The following is a 19,716-nucleotide window of genomic DNA, read 5'->3' as shown; positions in this document are numbered from 1 at the left end:
AAATAAGAGCTATTCTTCTTGGGTTTTACATTGGAAAAAGGCATTCCAATTGTTTATAATTCTTTAAAGAGAAGTGTGGTGTTCCAGTCCCCCCGTGGTACATCACTGTATGTTGGACAGTAGGTGAATTTCCCCTTGTCAGTGCTTACCTGTCCCGGAGCAGACAATGTCCCTGCTAGGGGACTCCGACATGGCGTCTGCCAGCCTCTCGCGGAGTCCTTCCTCCGTGCTGTCGATGGACGACATGTGACGCAGCCCGAAGCTCTCCGGCCAGCTGCCGCACACCTCCAGCAAAGTCACGCTGCGGTCAAAGGTTCCTGCGTGAGACCGGGGGAGAGGCACAGTCAGAATGTTAAAGGGGTGAACCCCGTCAGGATCTGGGAACTCAGGACTGGGGTCAAATTACATTATTTAAGCAGCTTTACAGAAAGACAAACCGTGAAAGAATTACAAATATCCCCCCTGTAACGTGACCGGCAACGTCAGATTTAACTTGCAAACGACAGATGTTCTGACGATGTAAGCAGCATCAATACATGAAGAAGAAGAAGTGGTAGTCTTTCAGACAAAAAGTTTGAAACTCATCCATTTACTAAAAATGTTGTATTTTTTCAAAACTTTCTAAAGTAAAATAATGAATTAAATTACATTTTTAAGTGTAGGTTTTTTTTATTTATTTATTTTTATATAGTGTAGATTTTTCTCCAGTTTCACTTCAAAGGACAAATTAACATTTGAGGTTAGAAATCAAGCCCAAAAGAAACACAAAGCTTCAGCAAGCACGTAGTAAATGTGGCCCTTGATGTTACAAGCAGCACTATCAACTAACAAGAAGCTGATTCCGAGTTCGGCATTATTAAAAAAAAAGTATTCAAAGTTTGCAGCACTGGAGCAACAGATAATGAATAAATCAGGCCCATATATTGTCTGGCTTGTGTAAGCAAAGTCATAGAGGTGAGGAACAAACAGGAAAGGAAAGAAAAAAAGAAGAACGCCAGCCCTCCATTCTTTAAAGATACCGAGTACATGAAATACAACCGGGTTATCGTTGCTCGAGTCCCGGGCTTTGATCAGCAGGCAGGAGCTATCTGCACTTGTACAGCAGGGCTGCTCAGCCTCACAGCACACTCTTTAACACTGACAGCTGCTAATAGACAGGGTGAGAGAGCAGGGCCAGCGGCCGACGGCCCATCCTCTGATAGGGCTGCAAACGGCCGCCACTATCTGCTGGTAAACACTCTGGAGGCCAGGAAGGCCAACGCACCTCAGATAACTTTACAGCACTTCACAGTGTGCAGGGCGGGCGTGTGTGTGTGTGTGTGTGTGCGTGCGTGCGTGCGTGTATGTGTGTGTGTGTGTGTGTGTGTGTGCGCGCGTGTCTGTTTGTCTAGCACTCAGGCTGAGACCTTGACTACCTCACAACTTTGATAGGAAACAATGAAAACAAAAAGCAGAGCCAATCGTGGAGAAGTTGAGAAATATTTGTAAATGCACTCACTTCCTGGAAAACAGTACGGCTTTTGCTCCTCACAAGTATAGGGTAATATGAGAAAAAACATATATATAAAAAATCAAGGAAAACCACCTACATTTCTACGGCAGTTCTTCTGCAATACAGAAATCAAACAAAAAAACAAAAAAACAGTGAAGTGAGCTGTTTTAATACTTTGCTTTTCTTTCTGCAGAAGTGACCTGGAAGGAGACGAAGCGGATTGAGAAAGGGGTCTCAAGATTCGGGGAAGGGAAATGCAAGATTTATTATGGAAAGCTGCCCCTTAAGAGGAAGGACAGCGTTCTGATCAAGGACAGGTGGAGGACCATGAAAAAGGCTTCAGATGGCTTAAAGTAGTAGTTTAACGTTTGATAAAATAAAGTTATAGAGTATGCTTCTGTATTTGCGATCATTGCTTGGTTGTTTAGCATTAATAGGGTAAGCTTGTTCGTGTGTGTGTCGTCGTTTATGTATCTATACCCTTTTAGGGCGTGTGATTATTACTGTTATTGTTATATTAAAGCATACATATTTAAAGAAATAGAAACGTTTTCATTGCTTTATACAGTTCTTAGGATTTGTTGAGAAAGGGTGTATCATGTGGGTTGTCTTACCAAACAGAGTCTTCACTGTCTCTCTGGAAGGCAGGTAGACTGAATTGCTGAAGACCACATTTTACACCTTTTTTTCTCTTCAAAGAATTGATTTTAAAAATATATATATATATATATATATATATATATATATATATATATATATATATATATATATATATATTATCTGTCACAATGCAAACATAACCTGTGGTGCTTTATTCCCCTTTCCAGTCCTCAAGGACTGACCGATTCCACAGTGGCATGTAACACTCAGGACAGTAAATGATCTGAGTAATAGGGGCGGAGGCAAGGTGCAGTGCTTGGTTTCTGTGGCACTCAATGGTAAAAGTACATCAGTGAACACTTAAATGAACTGTGCATAATGCAATTGGTTTTATTACAGGTGGAAATTGAATGATGCTTGTAAATAATTTGTTTTATTCTGTATCAGTTCATTAAACTCTAAAACCTCTTTGTGCAGAAACCAGCTGTTAAATTGGAGGTCCCCAAGTCGTTCCACCACATGTGTAGACGAGTGCCATGTCGTGTGCACACAACGTACACTCTGAATAAAGCTTGCTAATGCAAACCCACATTCAGACTCGGCACAGTAGAAAGGTGTTATTTTTACGTTCGGCATCGTTTCTCGCGATGAATTGGGAGGCACAATATTGTTTCTTCCGTACTATCAAACTGTAACTCCTTGTGAAGGGTTGCAGAGAACGGGTTCACAGCAAGGAGCTTCCTGGGACACTTGACTGACAGTGTAGTGCTGCCTCTGCAATCAGGCCCTGAGAGCCGGCAGAAGTGTTCAGGGTGACGTGTGAGTGTTAATGCAGACGTGAGCTCCAAGGATTAACACAATGAGAGCTACCTCATCGAAAAGCATCTCCTTCGCACTTTCATTGCAGTTTTAAATAATTTACTCCCTTTCCATCTAGTCCGCTACCAAAGTGTTACTAATCCCATCAATACACTCAACATTGGAATTTCTTACAGTCTAGTTCACACAAAGCACAAAGCGCCTCGCTCCAGGCTCTGCACCCTTTATATCCATCTTAAAAGCAATTCCTGGATTTCTGAAGGTCAGGGAAAAAAAGGTTTCTTGCAATTAGCTTTACAACTTCAAGTAATCTTATTTTTTTTCCTCCAAACCTAACACAGTGGTTTTAAGTGCTCTTTACTGCTATAGACTTCAACAAGGACGTTTCCTTTAGGTTCTACTGAGACAGACTCCACGTCCATACAGTGCGCATGGGGACGTCTGCTCTTTCCTGTTACAGACTTCCACAAGGACATTTACTTTAGGTTCTACTGAGAGAATAAGGACAGACCGTTTCAACAAGTGTGAAGTAACTGAGTCACTGCCTTGCTTTTCAGAAGCCACATTCCAGTGATAACAAGCAACAGAACTGGACCTAATGACATGTGTGTACAACTACACAATGCCAATAACACAGCAGTGTAGCCAGGGATTAACAGCTCTGCCTTGGATGTCAGGGCATCAGCCTCTCCAATGGATGAGTCTTGAGGTCACAGAGAATCACATCATCAAATTTAATAATATGCTTTAAGATTTACTTTTGGTATACAATCCCGATATAATAACGTTAAGAAATTGAGATGGAAAATTTACATTCAAACAAGCGGGATAACAGTAATGTGATGACTAGCATCAAACAAAACTTTATTAAAACACATGACCATTATTATACTGCAGCAGATGATATAGAAATCAGATTTCTCAGACTCCTAATCACAAATGCCTCGTTTTGTAAGAATTATATAAACATGACTCTGAAAAGCATGTCAGTTTAGTTTACTAAATTCAAATCAAGACCGTTTGAGGAAAGTCTGAACTCTTGCTTTATAAGCAGCAGCTTGCTTTTAACACCGAATTCATCACGTTGTTGAGCACGCAATTTCCTTTTCTGGGGCCAGCCAGAAAAGCCACATCCCTAATTCTACAATGACCGCTACGCCTTCACCTCCAAACTAGCATCGTCCTTTCACTGGATCCCATTACACTGTCCCCCTTCCTCATTAAACCTCTCGAACCCCAGCTAGACCCAATAACAACACCACATCAAAAGCCTGGTCCGCAGTCAAACAACCCATTCATACCCAGCCTTGCAATACAATTCTTCTGCTTTTTTGTTTAATTTCACGTAGCAGCAGCCTGGCTTAATGGCATGCAGCGTAGAAAAGGAAAGCCTGCACTTGTTTAAGACGACGCAGACTCCTCAGTTCCTTAATGCCTCGGCTCCTTCATGTCGGATTTGATGGCACTGTTAATAATAATGTTAGCAATAGCCCAGCGATGATTAAAGGGTTACACTCAGCTTGACACAGTACAGACCCCGAAGGGTGTGTTTACTGACAAACTGCTGAAACGCTCCTGACAGCAGCCGAAACGAGACCAAGCTGCCTGACATTAAAGGTTCAAGCTCTTTTCTTAACACTGGTTGCAACTCTAACACTGCTGCTGTGCAAACGGGTAGATCTGTTCTGGATACAGGCTTGCAGCTGCCTGGGGGAAGGAGCTGCAGTGCTAATGTTTTAAGTAAGTAGTAACTGACTTTCTGGAACGCAATGGCCTTTTCTTTCCAATGTCTGCTTGAACATACAAGGCCTAATCTTTGCTCTGCATCAATGATAAACCTTCTGACAATGGCATACCACACTGCTTTTGAAGTGAGAAATTTACAGATCTGAATGTTAATATTAATCTGTGAAATCAAAATACAATTTACGATAGAATACATAGCAAAGGAATGACAATTGTCTTAAAGCTCTGTTTTATTTGTGTAACCAGGACGATATTGGCTCCACAGGGCTCCTGGATAAGGTTAGCCCCAGACTGAATCGCAAGGCCACAGATTGTTGGTCTGCTCCTCTGCTCCTCAGCCACCTCTCTCTGTTTTCATCTTCAAAGCTGTCAGAGCTGCGTGCAATCCTCCTGGTGAGGGTCATCCCTCACTTGTCATTAATCAAGGTGGGCCTTCCCACAGACAACAGATTCATCAGTCCCGAGTTTCACATCTGAAACTCAATAGCAGCACAGTCTGGGTCACCTGTCCGCACTGAATTGATGACAACCTTTCATTTTCCTCCCCCTCTGCTGTGGGGGTCTGTCTTTTCTCATTGTTAGATAATCCTGTTTTACTTTGCTGCAGCAGCAGGAATCTCTGCAGGGTCCAGCCCTGTGGCCCGTCTGCAAAGCAGAACCCTTTCAACAGGCTGGCACTAGCGGTGCAATCTCCTTATCTCCCCCTAACTGATACGCACTCACACACCTTATATCAGTTAACCTTGTCAATCCGCTCCAGGGATTAGAGAGTACAAGAGTCTGCCGAATTGAAGTCCAAAATGATTTATTTGAGAAAAAACTCCATTAAGTTACATGTAAACTGAATTGCAGGGAAAGCACGGAGTTCAATGTTAATACAGAGAGAGTGAGTTGACAGAGCTCTCCAGCTTAAAAGGGACTGTGGTCTAAAAAGTGAGATGGTCCTTTTATGCAGTAGCCTCATACGTAGGACAGCAAAACAAAAGGATGAAATAAAGCATTTAGAAAAATAAAAAATAAACTCAATAAAGCACTTGCAAAGGTCAAAATCTTTAGCCTTCACAGAAGTAAAAGAGATTAAATAAATGAAGCATAGAGTTTGTGATGAAGCCTGAAGCAAGGTGAGTGAAGTGGTGGTGGTGATGATGATGTCATCAGCTGTGCTGCTGCTTACAGGGGCTGGAAATGGACAAGCGAGCCATCGGATCACATGACACTGTACCACTAAAGAAATGGACAAGTAAGCCCTCGGATCACATGACATTGTACCACTAAAGAAATGGACAACATTTGTGTATTAACTAAATATGTGCTTATCATGGGTACTGTATATCCACAAAGCTGGCCATGCAAACTTTAAAATTACATTACACTGTCTGCTACTATATTTCATTTTACAGTAATGCTTGGTTTGTTCATGCCGAGATTTTATACATCTCCAAAATAACTTAAGTATTAAATTATTTAAATGCACACATATCCTGTTGGATGTCATAGCCAAAATAAAAAAAGTGTTTTTAGTTTAGTGTCACTTTAGCACATGGCAAATAAATAAGCAAACATTATTCCTACATTCTCATAGAAATAGAAAGGCAGGCTAACATAATCTCATTTGTAATCGAGAGCCTATTTAATTCTCTTGTGATTATGGTCATGGTTCTTGTGCCTCCAGTATAAGTGAGTTAGACTGTATGGCATCTTCTTCATCCCATCGATGCAGAGCGATAGTGTACAAGCAGAAGCCTCAGCTGGCCCTCAGATCAGAAGGGAGGGCTGTGCGCCACAAAGTCTCTCCTGAACACATTCAAAGGGTTGTGGCCTTGTCACTTAATATTATTTATCAAACAAATGATGTCTACATAAGACCAGGCCAGCGTGACTGGCTGATCCGATTGATTAGAGAAATCTGAAACTGCCTCGGGGCTGCCTCTCGTCTCGGGCTATCGTTCGTCAGACATGAGAAGTTTGCAGTCTGAGGAGAGGTAGGTATGAAACATACCTATTTAAAGTGTATTAGGAAGCTCCAAGGATGAAACTGCCTTTTAAACACGAGGACTGAGTTCCGGTGGTCTAAGCCACAGGTTACAAAACACCTTTACAACCCACACTGCACTGCAAATGGATACAGTGTTTCTCTCAGAATTTCTATTCAATGGTCTGGATGCAGATTTTCACTGCCCACTGGAATAGTGTGGCATTTCTTTCCTTTTTTAAATAATAATAATAAAAAAAAAAATGTAAAAGAATACATCATAAAAAAAACAATTATTGTTTAAAGGTCTGACTTTGAAAAACATATTGTCTGAAATGGGGTTATACACATTCGCTTGCTTTATGTGAAATGTTCAATTAATTTTTTTCTTTTTTTTCTTTTAAATCCACCAAGCCCTTGTTATGGTCTCTTTTCTAATCCCATTATTTTCTGATGTGGCTCAAACAACAGAAAGTCTGAAATGTCACACAGTCTTCTAATAAGCCTTCCAAACAGCTTCTGCCTTTTTTTTCTCTTTGTTTCTTAAGCAGCTTTTGTTGAAGACGGAGGCGTATATCTGGGGGTCACCCACACCACAGACAATCAGCTCCACCACAGTACAGCAGGAACCGCTGAAAAGGCTTGCAATCCCATTTCAGAATGAGAGAGTGTCACCCGAGGTAGCTTTGTGCTGCACAGCACCCCACTGGGATGCCTAGCGTGTCTTTAATCTGACCGCTTTACTTATTACAGCAGCCAAGAAAAATATCAGTGTAGTTTCCCCCTTGAAAAATAAAACCCTCTTAAAATCTCATTGATTTGAAAAAGACAAACAAAAAAAAAGGTTTTTGTTGGCAAATATGACCTGGAACTGGTATTTCAATGGAACAGGGCACTTTAAACACAGAGGAAGTTGTGAGGGCATTAGAAGATTCTGAGTGTGTTCAAAATGCAGAGCGTCAGATTCACGCAAGGCTAACAGTAGCTGAAGTACAGCACAGAGGAAGCTGTTACTAATAAGAACCTGTTTAGAATTTCACTCGTGCTTTAAGAAGGGGTTCGGGACACTGAGAAGCAAATCTATTGACGGGGATCTGTGCCAAAGCAACAAGATTGCAAAGTACAAAGTCTATTTTAGACTATTTGTAGCCAAAATGAAAAGTTTACAAGAAAGTAACACTGAGCAGTAATGTGTGCAGCGACATCTGGGACTGTAATCAGCCTGCTACTTTCAAGAGCTGCCAAGGCAAGCAGCCGAATAACAAATTCACTTTACAGATCATCGATCTGCTCCCACGTCTGCCAGGGTAAACACTACAAGGCTGAAGTTTGCTTTGCGAATCAGTGTGCTGGGAGCAGGGAAAGGCCAGTCTCCTGGCGTGATGGGCCACTGTCCTGACATCCCCACAACAGGGACACATTCACTAGGCATGGTTACAGAGCTGGCGAGGAAAAAACTATTTAACATTTAAAAAAAATAAAAACTGCTCCAGACTTTGCATTCGAAAGTTGTGCCCAAAAACTCATCGATTTAGATAAATTACAAACAGGATTGTATTGATGAGAGTAGCCTGAAAAATCAAAGATAATTCTGCCCATTGATTATGTAGAAACTCAATGAAATCTTGTAACAAACACAAGCAGTAGCTACCGCAGTTCTGAGAGTGCATTCAGATGTATTTGCATTGCACAGTGCTGGTGCTGCCAGTGTATGCTGGACTGCTAAGATTCACGAAGGCAGGGCTTCTGTATGTGCAGCTCTGCGGAGACAGCCTCCATTGAGAATGGCAATGAGCTGTACATCCCACGAGACAGCAACTTAAAACAAGGAAACGGTGAAATAATACACAGGGAACGGAGGGGAAAAAAAGCTTAAAAAGCTCCAGAATCTGGAAACGCACCAAAAAATAAAAAAACCTTCCGAGAAAAGCCGCTGTTGAATTACTGTGAGTAACCTCGAAAGAAGTCTGAATACATGAGCGATGGTCCCCGTCACGTTGCCTTTCCTGATTAAATGTTTTCACATTTCAAATACAATGGCTGCTGCCTTCTTTCACTTTGATTTCCCTGTACCGCGGGGGAACTAGTCCCAAAAGAGATGACTCAGTTAACTTTCAAATCAGAAATAGAAGCTTTTGAAGCCGATAGAAACTTGTCAAAGGATTTTTTTATAGCTTTCTTCTTACTGGCCGAGACAACAGATCTAAAACACAGGTTTCTAGTGGCTTTCGTTTCTAATATATATATATATATATATATATATATTACATTATTCTACTAATAATGGTGATTTTGTCACATGGGTCTGATCAACAGTTAGAATCAACAGTTAAAATACTGATTTCTAGTCTATTCATAGATCAACATGTGTGTTTCCTGCTTCTCTGAATATGATGCAGTATTTGGAGAAACTCAGTACTCTTTCTTAACCCTCTATCAATACTGGGACCATATGGTAACAGCTCATCGAATGTTCCTCATTAGCTTAGTCAATGCTTGCTGTGTTAAAGGATAAAGGACTCAAAGGCAAAACCACAAGAATAAATCCTGCAACCCAACTAACTATCTAACACTGATACACTAACCCTAACCCTCCTCCCTGCCCCTCACATTTCCACTGCTCTACACGGTGTGCTGCTACCTAACACTGATACACTAACCCTAACCCTCCTCCCAGCGTGTGTGCGTTCTTTCAAAATATTTAGTCGGTATTCATTATGAAATGATGGTCATTATTTCATTATTTTAAAGTGTTGTCAGAACCGTGCATTCAAAGCATGAGCTCCCAGCGAGTGCACAAACACTTTGTTAGAAGTAATGAAGTTGGACTGCCTTCTCTTTTGATGGATCTCTTCCATGTGTGGGACACGACACTCCTGAAATGTAAAGCATCCCAACAACAAAAGCATTTACAATACCTGCCCAGAGTGTGCCTGCTGGACCGCGTGTTTTTATTTGTTTGCAGATATAAAAGGTACACTCCACCGCTAATTGAATACAATATTCTGTGTGCAATAAAGCTTTTACCTTGCCTCATTACTACCATTACTTTGCTTCAATTAAAACATGCATATTCTTCATGCTAAAAGGTACAGAAAACTAAATGATCAGTTAAAAGCCGTTTAGAATGTTTTTTTTTACAATGCTCTCTCTACTCTAGATGTATCCTTCACAGTATGGATTGCTGCAGCGTATTTTAAAAAAACGACTTTTGTTTTCACCTGTTTATTCACCCATTCCACTGCACAGCACTTATACTGGCTCATGTCAAACTTATCGCAGTCTAACCACCGCTCTCTGATTACAACACTGGCTTTGCTTTTTTTTTTTTAAATATATACTAATAATAATAATAATAATAATAATAATAATAATAATAATAATAATAATAATAATAATAATAATCATCAGTTTTGGTATGATAAAACTAAAACTAATAAAATAAAAAATCATTGTAATATTTTATTTTCCTTCCTCTCTGGTTTCTAACATTGACAAAGTCACACATTATGAAGCGTATGTTGTGTGTTCCTGATATTGAACGTGCCTTTGAGATACACCAGCGGTCCCCTGACACTGCCATCAACATGCACGGGAGCTTTATAGGAGTGTCTGCAGCCTGAAAGATAATGCTGAGCGACTGTTCCTGGGAGTCACCTGCTCAATCTGAAGACCAGGTTTCACGGGGCTGTCCCCTTTTCTTAGTCCTCTTTGGATGAAGAATGACGAAGCAAACAGCAGACACCATCTTCTGGAAAAGACTAAGGGAACTTGGAATGACAAGCAGTGCAACTGCAACCTTCAGCGTCAGAATAATACACAATGCAAGCATTCCCCTACGGGAAATATGATTCCTGTGCACGGGTGTTTAACAGGTGCACGTTGTCTCCTGAGAGCCTGCTTTTATTATCACAGTAGAGAGAAATACTATTTTAAGAACTCTTCTAAAAGAAACGAGATCACACAAGAAGCTGCTGTTTGGCAATATCCAAGTATATTTAAACTCCAGATACAAATTATTAGACGAGTGAATTGTCTGTGAGACCATATATCACATCTCCCACCATGCTGTGCTTCCCTGCCCGCTGTGCAAATTTGTCCAATTAGACACGGCCCCACAGGGTGGAATTCAGTGTGAAATGTGGCTGCCACTGTCTGCAGATTAACTAACAATAAAGTACATTTCACAGACACGCTGCTTTAAAACCCTATCAGTGGCAGGGCAGAGACAAAGGCAGGAAAGCCTCCCCCTTCCCCCTGGGCTGGGATCAGAGGCTGTGGGGATTGGAGCTGGGATCCAGGTAAAGCACACACACCGCTGCTATAGTTCACACCTAAAGCTGTGCTGCCTCACACCACTGCTTCACCGGGCAGCATAACACCCAGAGAAAAGCCAGGATTATCTGTCTAAGAGACTTACATGTGTCATGTGAGGGCAGGTGCCAATTGCAATGTAAATGAGTGGTTAAGAGTATCAGTAAAAACATAGCCCTGCAGTAATCAGAAAAAAAAACAAGTGCAGATTAAATGAAAATTCCATCGCTGAGTGCCGGAACTGCTTCTAGAAGCTGTGTTCCTTTGTGATGCTAATAATAGATACCAATTCTGATTCATTGTTTTACTGCTTGGGCCCCTGACACAATCAAAGCGATACAAATCGATGTTTCCTAAATATATATGCAGGTAAAATCCCCATCATTTCTATTCTGGAGGTACCAGTACATTAGAAATAAATAAATCAAGATAAAATAAAATAGATAATTCTATGTACAATATGTTTAAGAATAATGTGCTTTTACGCTGATGAGCAGCGTTGTGGGAAATGTGTCTGCCACTGTCTGCAGTTTAAGCAGCTGTAAAAAGAAGACACTTCGCAGACATGCTGCTTGAAAGCCCATTGGAGGCAGGGCAGGGAAACTGCAAACTCCACATCGCTACTCTGAGTGTCTAATGATCACAATGAAGTCACAAACACTGAAACAAACACGGATTACAAAATGAATGATTGTACAGGGTCCTGGTGCTGTGGAACTGGCTTCAAGCAACACCTCAGACTCTGCTCTGTGTCCTTCTGACAGAGTTCACTGAGGAAACTTGTTTACATCTGAACACCTCTTCACATTTTTGTGAAAACTGGTTTGTTCAAACATTTCAGCAAACAAAGCCCCTGCATGTAAACGAAGCAGCCCATTTCTCACTACAGCTTCAGTAGTAGAAGATCACTGCCTAGCGTCACCCTCTCATACATTTGCAAGCTGGTCATTTCACTCAGCTAATAACAGATTAGTGGCACGCACCATGGCGAAAGCACAGATACTAGAACAGACTGAAATCATGGTAAAGGCTGTGGCTGCGGTTTATAAAGGAGGAAGGCACGTAGTGGGACACTGACACCTTATAATCATGGCTGGAGCAGCCTCGGCTACATCAGCCAGTGCTAATACCTTCATCAGAGAGATACCTTTTAAATGGCTGGAATGAGTAAGTACTGAACACAAGCCACTCTTCGAATCCTGCAGCTGAGAGCAGCTGAGAGAGCTGGCCAGAGCCCCACTGACACACAAGCTCAGCCAGCAACTTAACCAGGAATCACTGGGCTGCTCACTCGATGCACTGGGGTCTAAACAATGAAGATTACAGCACAGCTATAGTTCCATCACAGTCTACGAAGGTGCTGTGGAGTTGATTGCATTCGCATTTAAATCAGGGCATTTTTTCTTCTTCTTTAAAACAATGTAGGTAAGTAAAAGGTGTAGGGTGTTGATCATGCCTTTAATTGATGTTAAAGTTAGGTTAATACAAACAGTTAATGAAATTAAATCTATCTGAAGTGTGCATTTCTATTATAAGCCACAGCAGGAGAATTTGGTCACTGCTGCATTTTCAGGCAAAAAAACAAAACAAAACAAAAAACAGCAACATATAGGATTACAGAAAAAGAAAGTCAAGTCTCCAACTGTATGTGTCTTAAATCAAGCTAACTTGAAAATCTAAAAAGTTGAAAGGTAAAAAGCAGCTGAATTGAACCCGAAGCCCTTCAGCAGCCCCTTTCCTTTTCTCTCCGGCTCTGCCTCTTTTGTTCTTGCTGAAGCGCTGGATTGTTTTGACAGTGCTGAGTACGTTATCTTGTGAGGTAAATCCTCCTAAACCTGGTGCTAATGTCTTAGGGGGTGAAAGAGATTAATAAGGAATCGCTCCAGGGGCTAAGAACAGCTAAGATTCTTAACCCATTTAACCTCCTCTGAGACACACAATCAGATCAGGATTGCACAGCCTCCCTGACACACTGCTGTACTTTTTATAGGTCACATTGATGGAGCTCCCTACAACAGAGGCCTGGTTAACTGATCTTCTCTTTTCTTAATATTAAGACAAACGAGACCCCGGCACAGACACAATGCTACCCCATTAGGATGCAGCCTTTCCTCTCCAAACCAGACTTGTCATCAAACAGGTTTTATTGTACAGATTACACAAAATGAGATCCTATTTTTAATTGCACACGTTTGAAAACCCTGAATCCTGATCGGCATGGCTTTGCGGAAGTCATTTTCCGGTGGTGGTGGTTTTTTTTTTGTGTGTTTTTTTTTTTAATGCTCCTGTTTTGGTGCCAGAGGATCGTTTGACAATACAGTGCTAAGAAGTGCAAAAAGACATGCGCTCACAGCTTTCCACTCTCCTGTAATCTCTACTCGTACCTATCTGATGTGAGCAGCGTTTTGTTTCCTCAAGAGCGATGCATGAGGACACATCAAAGCTCAGTAACTACAACGTGCGCAATCACACCGAAAAGACACTTCACTCATAAAGCTACGAGAGCCAGAGGCCCTGCTTACCGCAGCGCTGTGCCACAAACACAGTGTTAACAAAGAAACAAATTAACACTGGATGTGCATGTCTCTGCAGTGTTCGAATCGCTGTGTTTGCTTTGGGTACAAGTTGAGGCCAGATTTCTGCTGATGTGCTTGATTGTACTGTATAAGCAAACCCTCCAGGGTCCTGCCGTTCACAATTACACAGCAGCCTAGGAGCCACAGTACCCTGGATTTATATTATGGTTTACTACCACCAATACATTTTAAGCAGCCCAAATACTACTTGGAGTTCCACCAACCATACAACGTTGGGAACAAAGTAAAACGATGATACCTGCTCGCTATTTCAGTGCTAGATGGCAGACATAATAAAAGTCATTAAATATATTTCCTTACTGGATGAATATAGTGTTGACACCAGAGCTTGAAATAGATTCTTATGAAAATCAATAGCACAACAGTAAAATATGAATCAAATAAAATGTATACTTTCTGTTCAAACGTTTCAGGATAAAGACCTGTTAAGGCTAAACTAACATACAATGATGCAATCATCAGATTTGACATTATTATTTAATTATGATCCTTAGTGACAAAATCAGTGTAAAAAAATGAGTGTCAACATTCTGGCAGCAGAACAAATCCACATCGCTGAAATTGTTCCCGATTGTGTCCCTGCTGAATTGTAACTACCTTCGCTGCGAGTTCTAAGATTTCCTTAATGTAATGGAGTTTGATCTGGGGGTGTCAGGTATCCAATATGTTGCTGTTTTATTAGCATAAAGAGGTCTCTGGGGGGGTCTCGTTTATACACCCCAGCCCCCCTGTCCCAGCTCTATTACAGCACTGAGCAGCTCCAGTCCAATAACCGCATATTAATCCACTGTCAGGGATACTCTCAGCACAATGATACAGTGCCAGTGCAGGATTACTCTGCTTGGGAAAAATACACATCTTTGAGATATTCTATACAGATATGCAGCAATGCTTGAATCCCCCATTGGGAGATTATATATAGCCAGTACTGTATATTAAAGGGGGCTAAGCACCTGGGATACACAAGCGCAGGGCTCAGCACAAGAGCAAACAGTTTCCCTGACACTCCGCAGTATGACAGACTGCATCCCCATGTTGCAACAACCCAGTCTATCTGCTGATCAAGCCAGCAAACGCCACAACGACAAAGATATTTCCACACTGCACATCTCTGTGCTTTGTACCACGCAAATAAATCACCCGTGGTGTTACATCCAAGTCTCTCCCTACACCCCCACTCGACCTCTCCGCTCCGCCTGCACTAGAAGACTAGCTCTACCTCTGCTACGCTCCCCTGCCTCCAGAGCCCGCTCCTTCTCCACCCTTGCTCCGCAGTGGTGGAATGACCTTCCTACAGATGTCAGGACTGCCCAGTACCTGACCACATTCCGGCGCCTCCTTAAGACTCACCTCTTCAAAGAGCACCTGTAGAACTCCTCTGTTTGTATCCTGGGACACTATCACCCTTCATGTAAATGTGCTTTATTTTGCTCTTATCTGCCCCCTATTTTACTGCATTTAATCCTGTACTTCAGAATACTGTAATCTGCCAAGTGTCTAACCTGTAGTACTTTGTATTTAATCACATCCTGATGTAACTATCACTATTTAATCATATCCTAATGTAACTATCACTATTATCTGCTGTATTATTGAATTGTGGTTTGTCACACTTGTACCTTGCTTGAACAAAAGTTATTGTATTCTTGCTCTTATTGTATTACTTGTATTTTAACACTTGAAATTTATTTGCTTGCGATTGTAAGTCGCCCTGGATAAGGGCGTCTGCTAAGAAATAAATAATAATAATAATAATAATAATAATAATAAAGGGATGAAAGAGAGTTTTACAAGGGAGCTCTAGAGAGGTGCTGGGAGCAGTGGCAGGGCAGGGGAATGGTTGCTGAGTGACTCATCTCCAAGCACTGTGAAAACACAGACAGCTCCCGCCTGCCTCTGTGCTTCCACAGGGCTCCCTGTTTGCATAGCCGATTGCTGGATAATCCAATCTGCATGCTGCTGAGATGACTATTTGGGGTCTACATGCATTCCAAGGTATTTCGATGACTTAGATCTGCAGATATCCCTGTCTCCGCCCCAGCCGCAGTGAGGAAGTGTTTTCACAAACGAATGCTGGGTGGGCGAGAGATACAGTAGATACTGAATATAAAAAAAAAAAAAAATCCTTTTAACAAAAATATTATTTATGATGCCGGATGAAAAGAAAACAAGTCAGACTGAAGAGGTTATAGGCGCTTCCTTTGGCAAAAACGATGCCATATTTGGGTGAGCTTTGGGTAAATATTTAAATGCAAATGAACCAATGTTAATACCTAAAGGTTTTCTCTAAGACAGTGTTTCATTTATTGTATCCTGAAAGGTCACTATGTCTCCTTCTCTCTCTCTAAATATAAACTGAGTTAATTAGTGAGATCTCTAAACAGATCAATCACAGTACAAACATGCATTAAACAGTCTCTCCTGCAACCACAACTGGCTAATTCATTTAACATTCAAACCAAGGGATCATCCTCTTATACAGGCTGCTTTTTGAAGACGTATTTTTCAAATGGTGAAAAGATAAAAGCGTTATGATGCTGGCAGGTTCCGAAACATGTGTCCTGAATTTTTCAAGAGGCGCCCGTAAGCGAGAAGTGGAGCCTGACAGCAGTATCGTGTCACTCCTGACTGTATCTGCTCTGCAGCATGCACAGCTGCTACCTGAACCCACTGCCACCTGCCTCGACACTTTAAACTGATTGGGACGACAACTGCAGCAGCTGGGCCAGGATTAGAGAGGCAGGGGAAGTCTGTACAGCCCAAACGAGCAGGTCACTGTAGGCTGAGCCCAACACAACACCTGTCGCTGAGCCCTGAACTGCACCCTGCTCAAAGCACATTGTGCTGTACTTCCTTTGATAAAGACAAATGGGGTCTTTGCGGTGGTGCAACCAATAAAACCACAGCATTAAACCCCACTGTGACACTCCGTGACGCTTCTACCCATCTAGAACAGGCCTGCATCTCTGTGTGCCCAATGCACTGCAGCAGCCTGGGAAACATGGCCTGGGAAATCGCAATGTGAGGGCCTAGCTTCAGCATCAGATGACAGTACTATTCAGTAACAACACAGCTCACCGCAGTATGCAGTCACAATTACTGTTGTTCAAGTGTGTTTGAAGATCTACTGTACAGTAAATGCATCTCGCCCACAGGTACAGAACCAGTTATGTAATGCCTGGCAGTTATGAACTAAAGCGTGGGACTCACCAAACAGATAATGAAATGTTTAAAGGATATGTCAGCTGACAGCTTTGGAAATGCCTTCTATTATGGGAAAAATTACAGTGAATTAACACAGTGTGCAAGAACTGTACTAATCCTATACTGCGTGTTTCTAATGCTCACTAAAGCAAGGCCAGACACAACACATCTAGTACCCAGCTACACTGAAGCAGACTCTTTGAATTTGTAGGATTTATTATTCTTGTTTATAACACTGGGTTCAATTGAAATATTCATGTTGCTGATGGCACGCAACAATGTCCTGTCGTATTTCTAACTTTAATCAGTGCAGCGTCTGTCTTCTACAGTTCTATTGAAACAGCAATAGAAATCAAATCGGAAGCCGTCAGGGCGACAGAAAGCCAGCGTGCTGCACAGTAACTGACCTCTCAGCCCGGGGTTCCACTACACATGTGTGTCTTGTGTGCAGACAGGGGTTAAAAGCAGCTCTTCATGTTGTGAATTAGGCAGCACTCTTTGTAAAGCAGCGCAGCACCGGGATGTGCTCCTGCAAAGTTTCTGTTTGTTCAGTCAGTCGCTTTGTCGCTGTTTGCTGTTCTTATTATCCTCTTACACCGCTCTTTAAAGCCTGGGTCACGCGCAGGCTACTTCAATAGAAACCATTTAGAATGGTGTTACAAAAACCTTCGCATCACGCCTCCGTGCTTCCATTGATTTCAATGAGGCATAATGGATGGGTGTGTTCCACTGGTATTAGTAAGGGATTGACATGAAACCAGTCTTAGCAAAACACACAGGGGGTATTCTTGCAGGGCTGAAACCCAGCTAAATCTGTACACGCCTATTACAAAGAGAAAGAAAGAAAGAAAAACAACCGAATCAGTAAGAAGCCGTCTTGCAGTCTATTGTGCTGCTGTCCTGACTACAAGGATAATGACACAATGCAACCTTTGAAAAGGTGCCGCACGGAATCAAACCCACTCAGAAGGAAGACTCATTTTGTGAAAAATAATACTACTACTACTAATAATAATAATAATAATAATAATAATAATAATAATAATAATAATAGTCAATCTCCATAAATGTGCAATGATTAGTGTAGGTGTGCAAATGGAATGTTGTTGAATAACAAAAATAAATTCAGCCAGTTGGAACAGTTTGAGCAGGACAAAATGAACAGCACAGATTGTTACTGAATTCTTTTTTTTTTTTTTGATCAAATCTTTTATTTGTAAAACAAACAATAGAACAACACAACAAGAAATTCCCCACATTTTTCCATTTTTATCCCCCCCCCCACCCCCGGGTGGCAACCTCCCTCCCACCCCCCCCATAACAGACATTAGTTACTGAATTCTGTATTTAAAAAAAAACAACAAAAAAACAAAACACACACACCTGGGGATGGAAGCACCTAACCCTTCGTTGTTCTTACACAGCCTGCTTTCCAGAAGCAAACAGCTCTCTTGCTGCATTTCCAGATTTGAGACATCAGAATGCGTTAGAGATTGAGACTCCCATTGCAGAGCAGTTTGATCCACTCCAGGTTTCACTGAGACACAGTAACACCTGGGAAGCGCATGTCCATTGCGGAGTACTGCGGGTTACAGAGACCAGAGCAGTGAGCTGCATCTGAGGATCCCTGATAAAGGCGGGACGTTAGAGCACTTCAGAGGTGAGGGGGTAAGGCATGAACCCTCTAGGGACCTCCTGGAACACGGTGCCCCCTTCTGAAGGGAGTGGCATTGCGGGGCCCTGTATAGCGAGGAGGCTGCTGTTTGATCACAGGGTGACACCTGGAGATCCTGGGACACTGCTCTTTCTGTTGGGGACTCTGGATCTCTGGTAATGCATCCCAGACCCTGTCTGACTTCTGCCATTATTCTAAGATGCAGTAATTACACATTCCTGATCCAGCTACGCACTGCATTACTTCAGAAAGCTGCTTTTTTGGAAGCTTTCAAGTTATTAAAAGTATAAATAGCTTTGTTTAGACACATGTGATTGTTCGGGCTCTTTTGAAATTTGACTTCTTGTTTCTGAGTCCAAGTAATGGATTACTGCAAATGATCCCAAGCACACTGTTTTGGTATTTATTTATCAACCAGTTTATCTCAAGCCCTTTTAAAAAACTAGAAGCCTGGGTGTACTTTGCAGGATTTAACACAGCGTTACCTCATACAGCGCAGTTTACTAAAAAGAGGTTTGATTATTAATACAGACATGTATTTAACATGCGACGTCCGGCAGACAGAAAAAAAGAAGAAGAAAAATATTCACATGAATAGCAAAAACAACAAAGTAACATTCGTCTCCCAGAATAGAAGCTGAACGGGTTAACTGACCTACTGTAACGTTGGAGAGACATGCGCAGAACATGGTACTGTACATGGGAGTAGATAAAAATAATACCCAATAGTATCTTTTTATTCAATTAATGCCATTGTCATATGCAGGACTGATGAAAAACACATCCACATTTCACTCATATTCAGAAACTTGTAAATGATCTCCCCTCAGCCTCCTGCCAAAAACATACAAATAACTCCTGCCATGTCAGTGATCCACCCCACCCTTGAAGAAGCATTGCTGAATAAACAATTAAAGATCTTTATTACCACACTGTTGTATTATGAATGATGATATGACATGTCCATTAAGAGAAGAAGGATTTACTAGAATGCATTTGATTTTGTTTCGTCTTACTTGGCACTCTACAGTATATGGCTTTTAAAAGTACTTAAAATGTAACTAACGGAAATGAACCAGAGAACGACACACCATACTGCAACATTGCACGTCAAAACGTCCCATGCTTTAGTTCAGAAGAGGATATTTGAGAATGGTCAAAGTGTTATTAATGATTCCTGGCGAGAGATCATTTCCCACAATCGGAATCATGTTTGTGAAATTAAAATAACAGGATAATGATAAAATAAAAACAATCAAATATAGCAAAAGGTCAAACGTGTAAACGAATTGGATTA

General features: G+C 41.6%; 1 protein-coding gene across 8 annotated transcripts in view; it reads right to left on the bottom strand.

The window, feature by feature from the left end:
• LOC117429545 (BCAS3 microtubule associated cell migration factor) overlaps positions 1-19,716 on the bottom strand; it is a 174,238-nt gene that overhangs the window by 13,901 nt on the left and 140,621 nt on the right. For 7 of the 8 annotated variants that reach the window (XM_059001332.1, XM_059001337.1, XM_059001330.1 and 4 more), the window contains one exon: positions 150-317. In XM_059001332.1, the coding sequence (XP_058857315.1) occupies positions 150-317 (168 nt within the window). Of the gene's footprint in view, positions 1-149; positions 318-19,716 lie in introns of those variants that run through there. The other variant, XR_009308967.1, reaches the window with a different exon arrangement.

Source organism: Acipenser ruthenus, chromosome 26, assembly GCF_902713425.1.
Source record: "Acipenser ruthenus chromosome 26, fAciRut3.2 maternal haplotype, whole genome shotgun sequence".
Lineage (NCBI taxonomy): Eukaryota > Metazoa > Chordata > Actinopteri > Acipenseriformes > Acipenseridae > Acipenser > Acipenser ruthenus.
The sequence above is the reverse complement of the archived record's forward strand: the minus strand, read 5'-3'. Positions and strand labels throughout refer to the sequence as shown.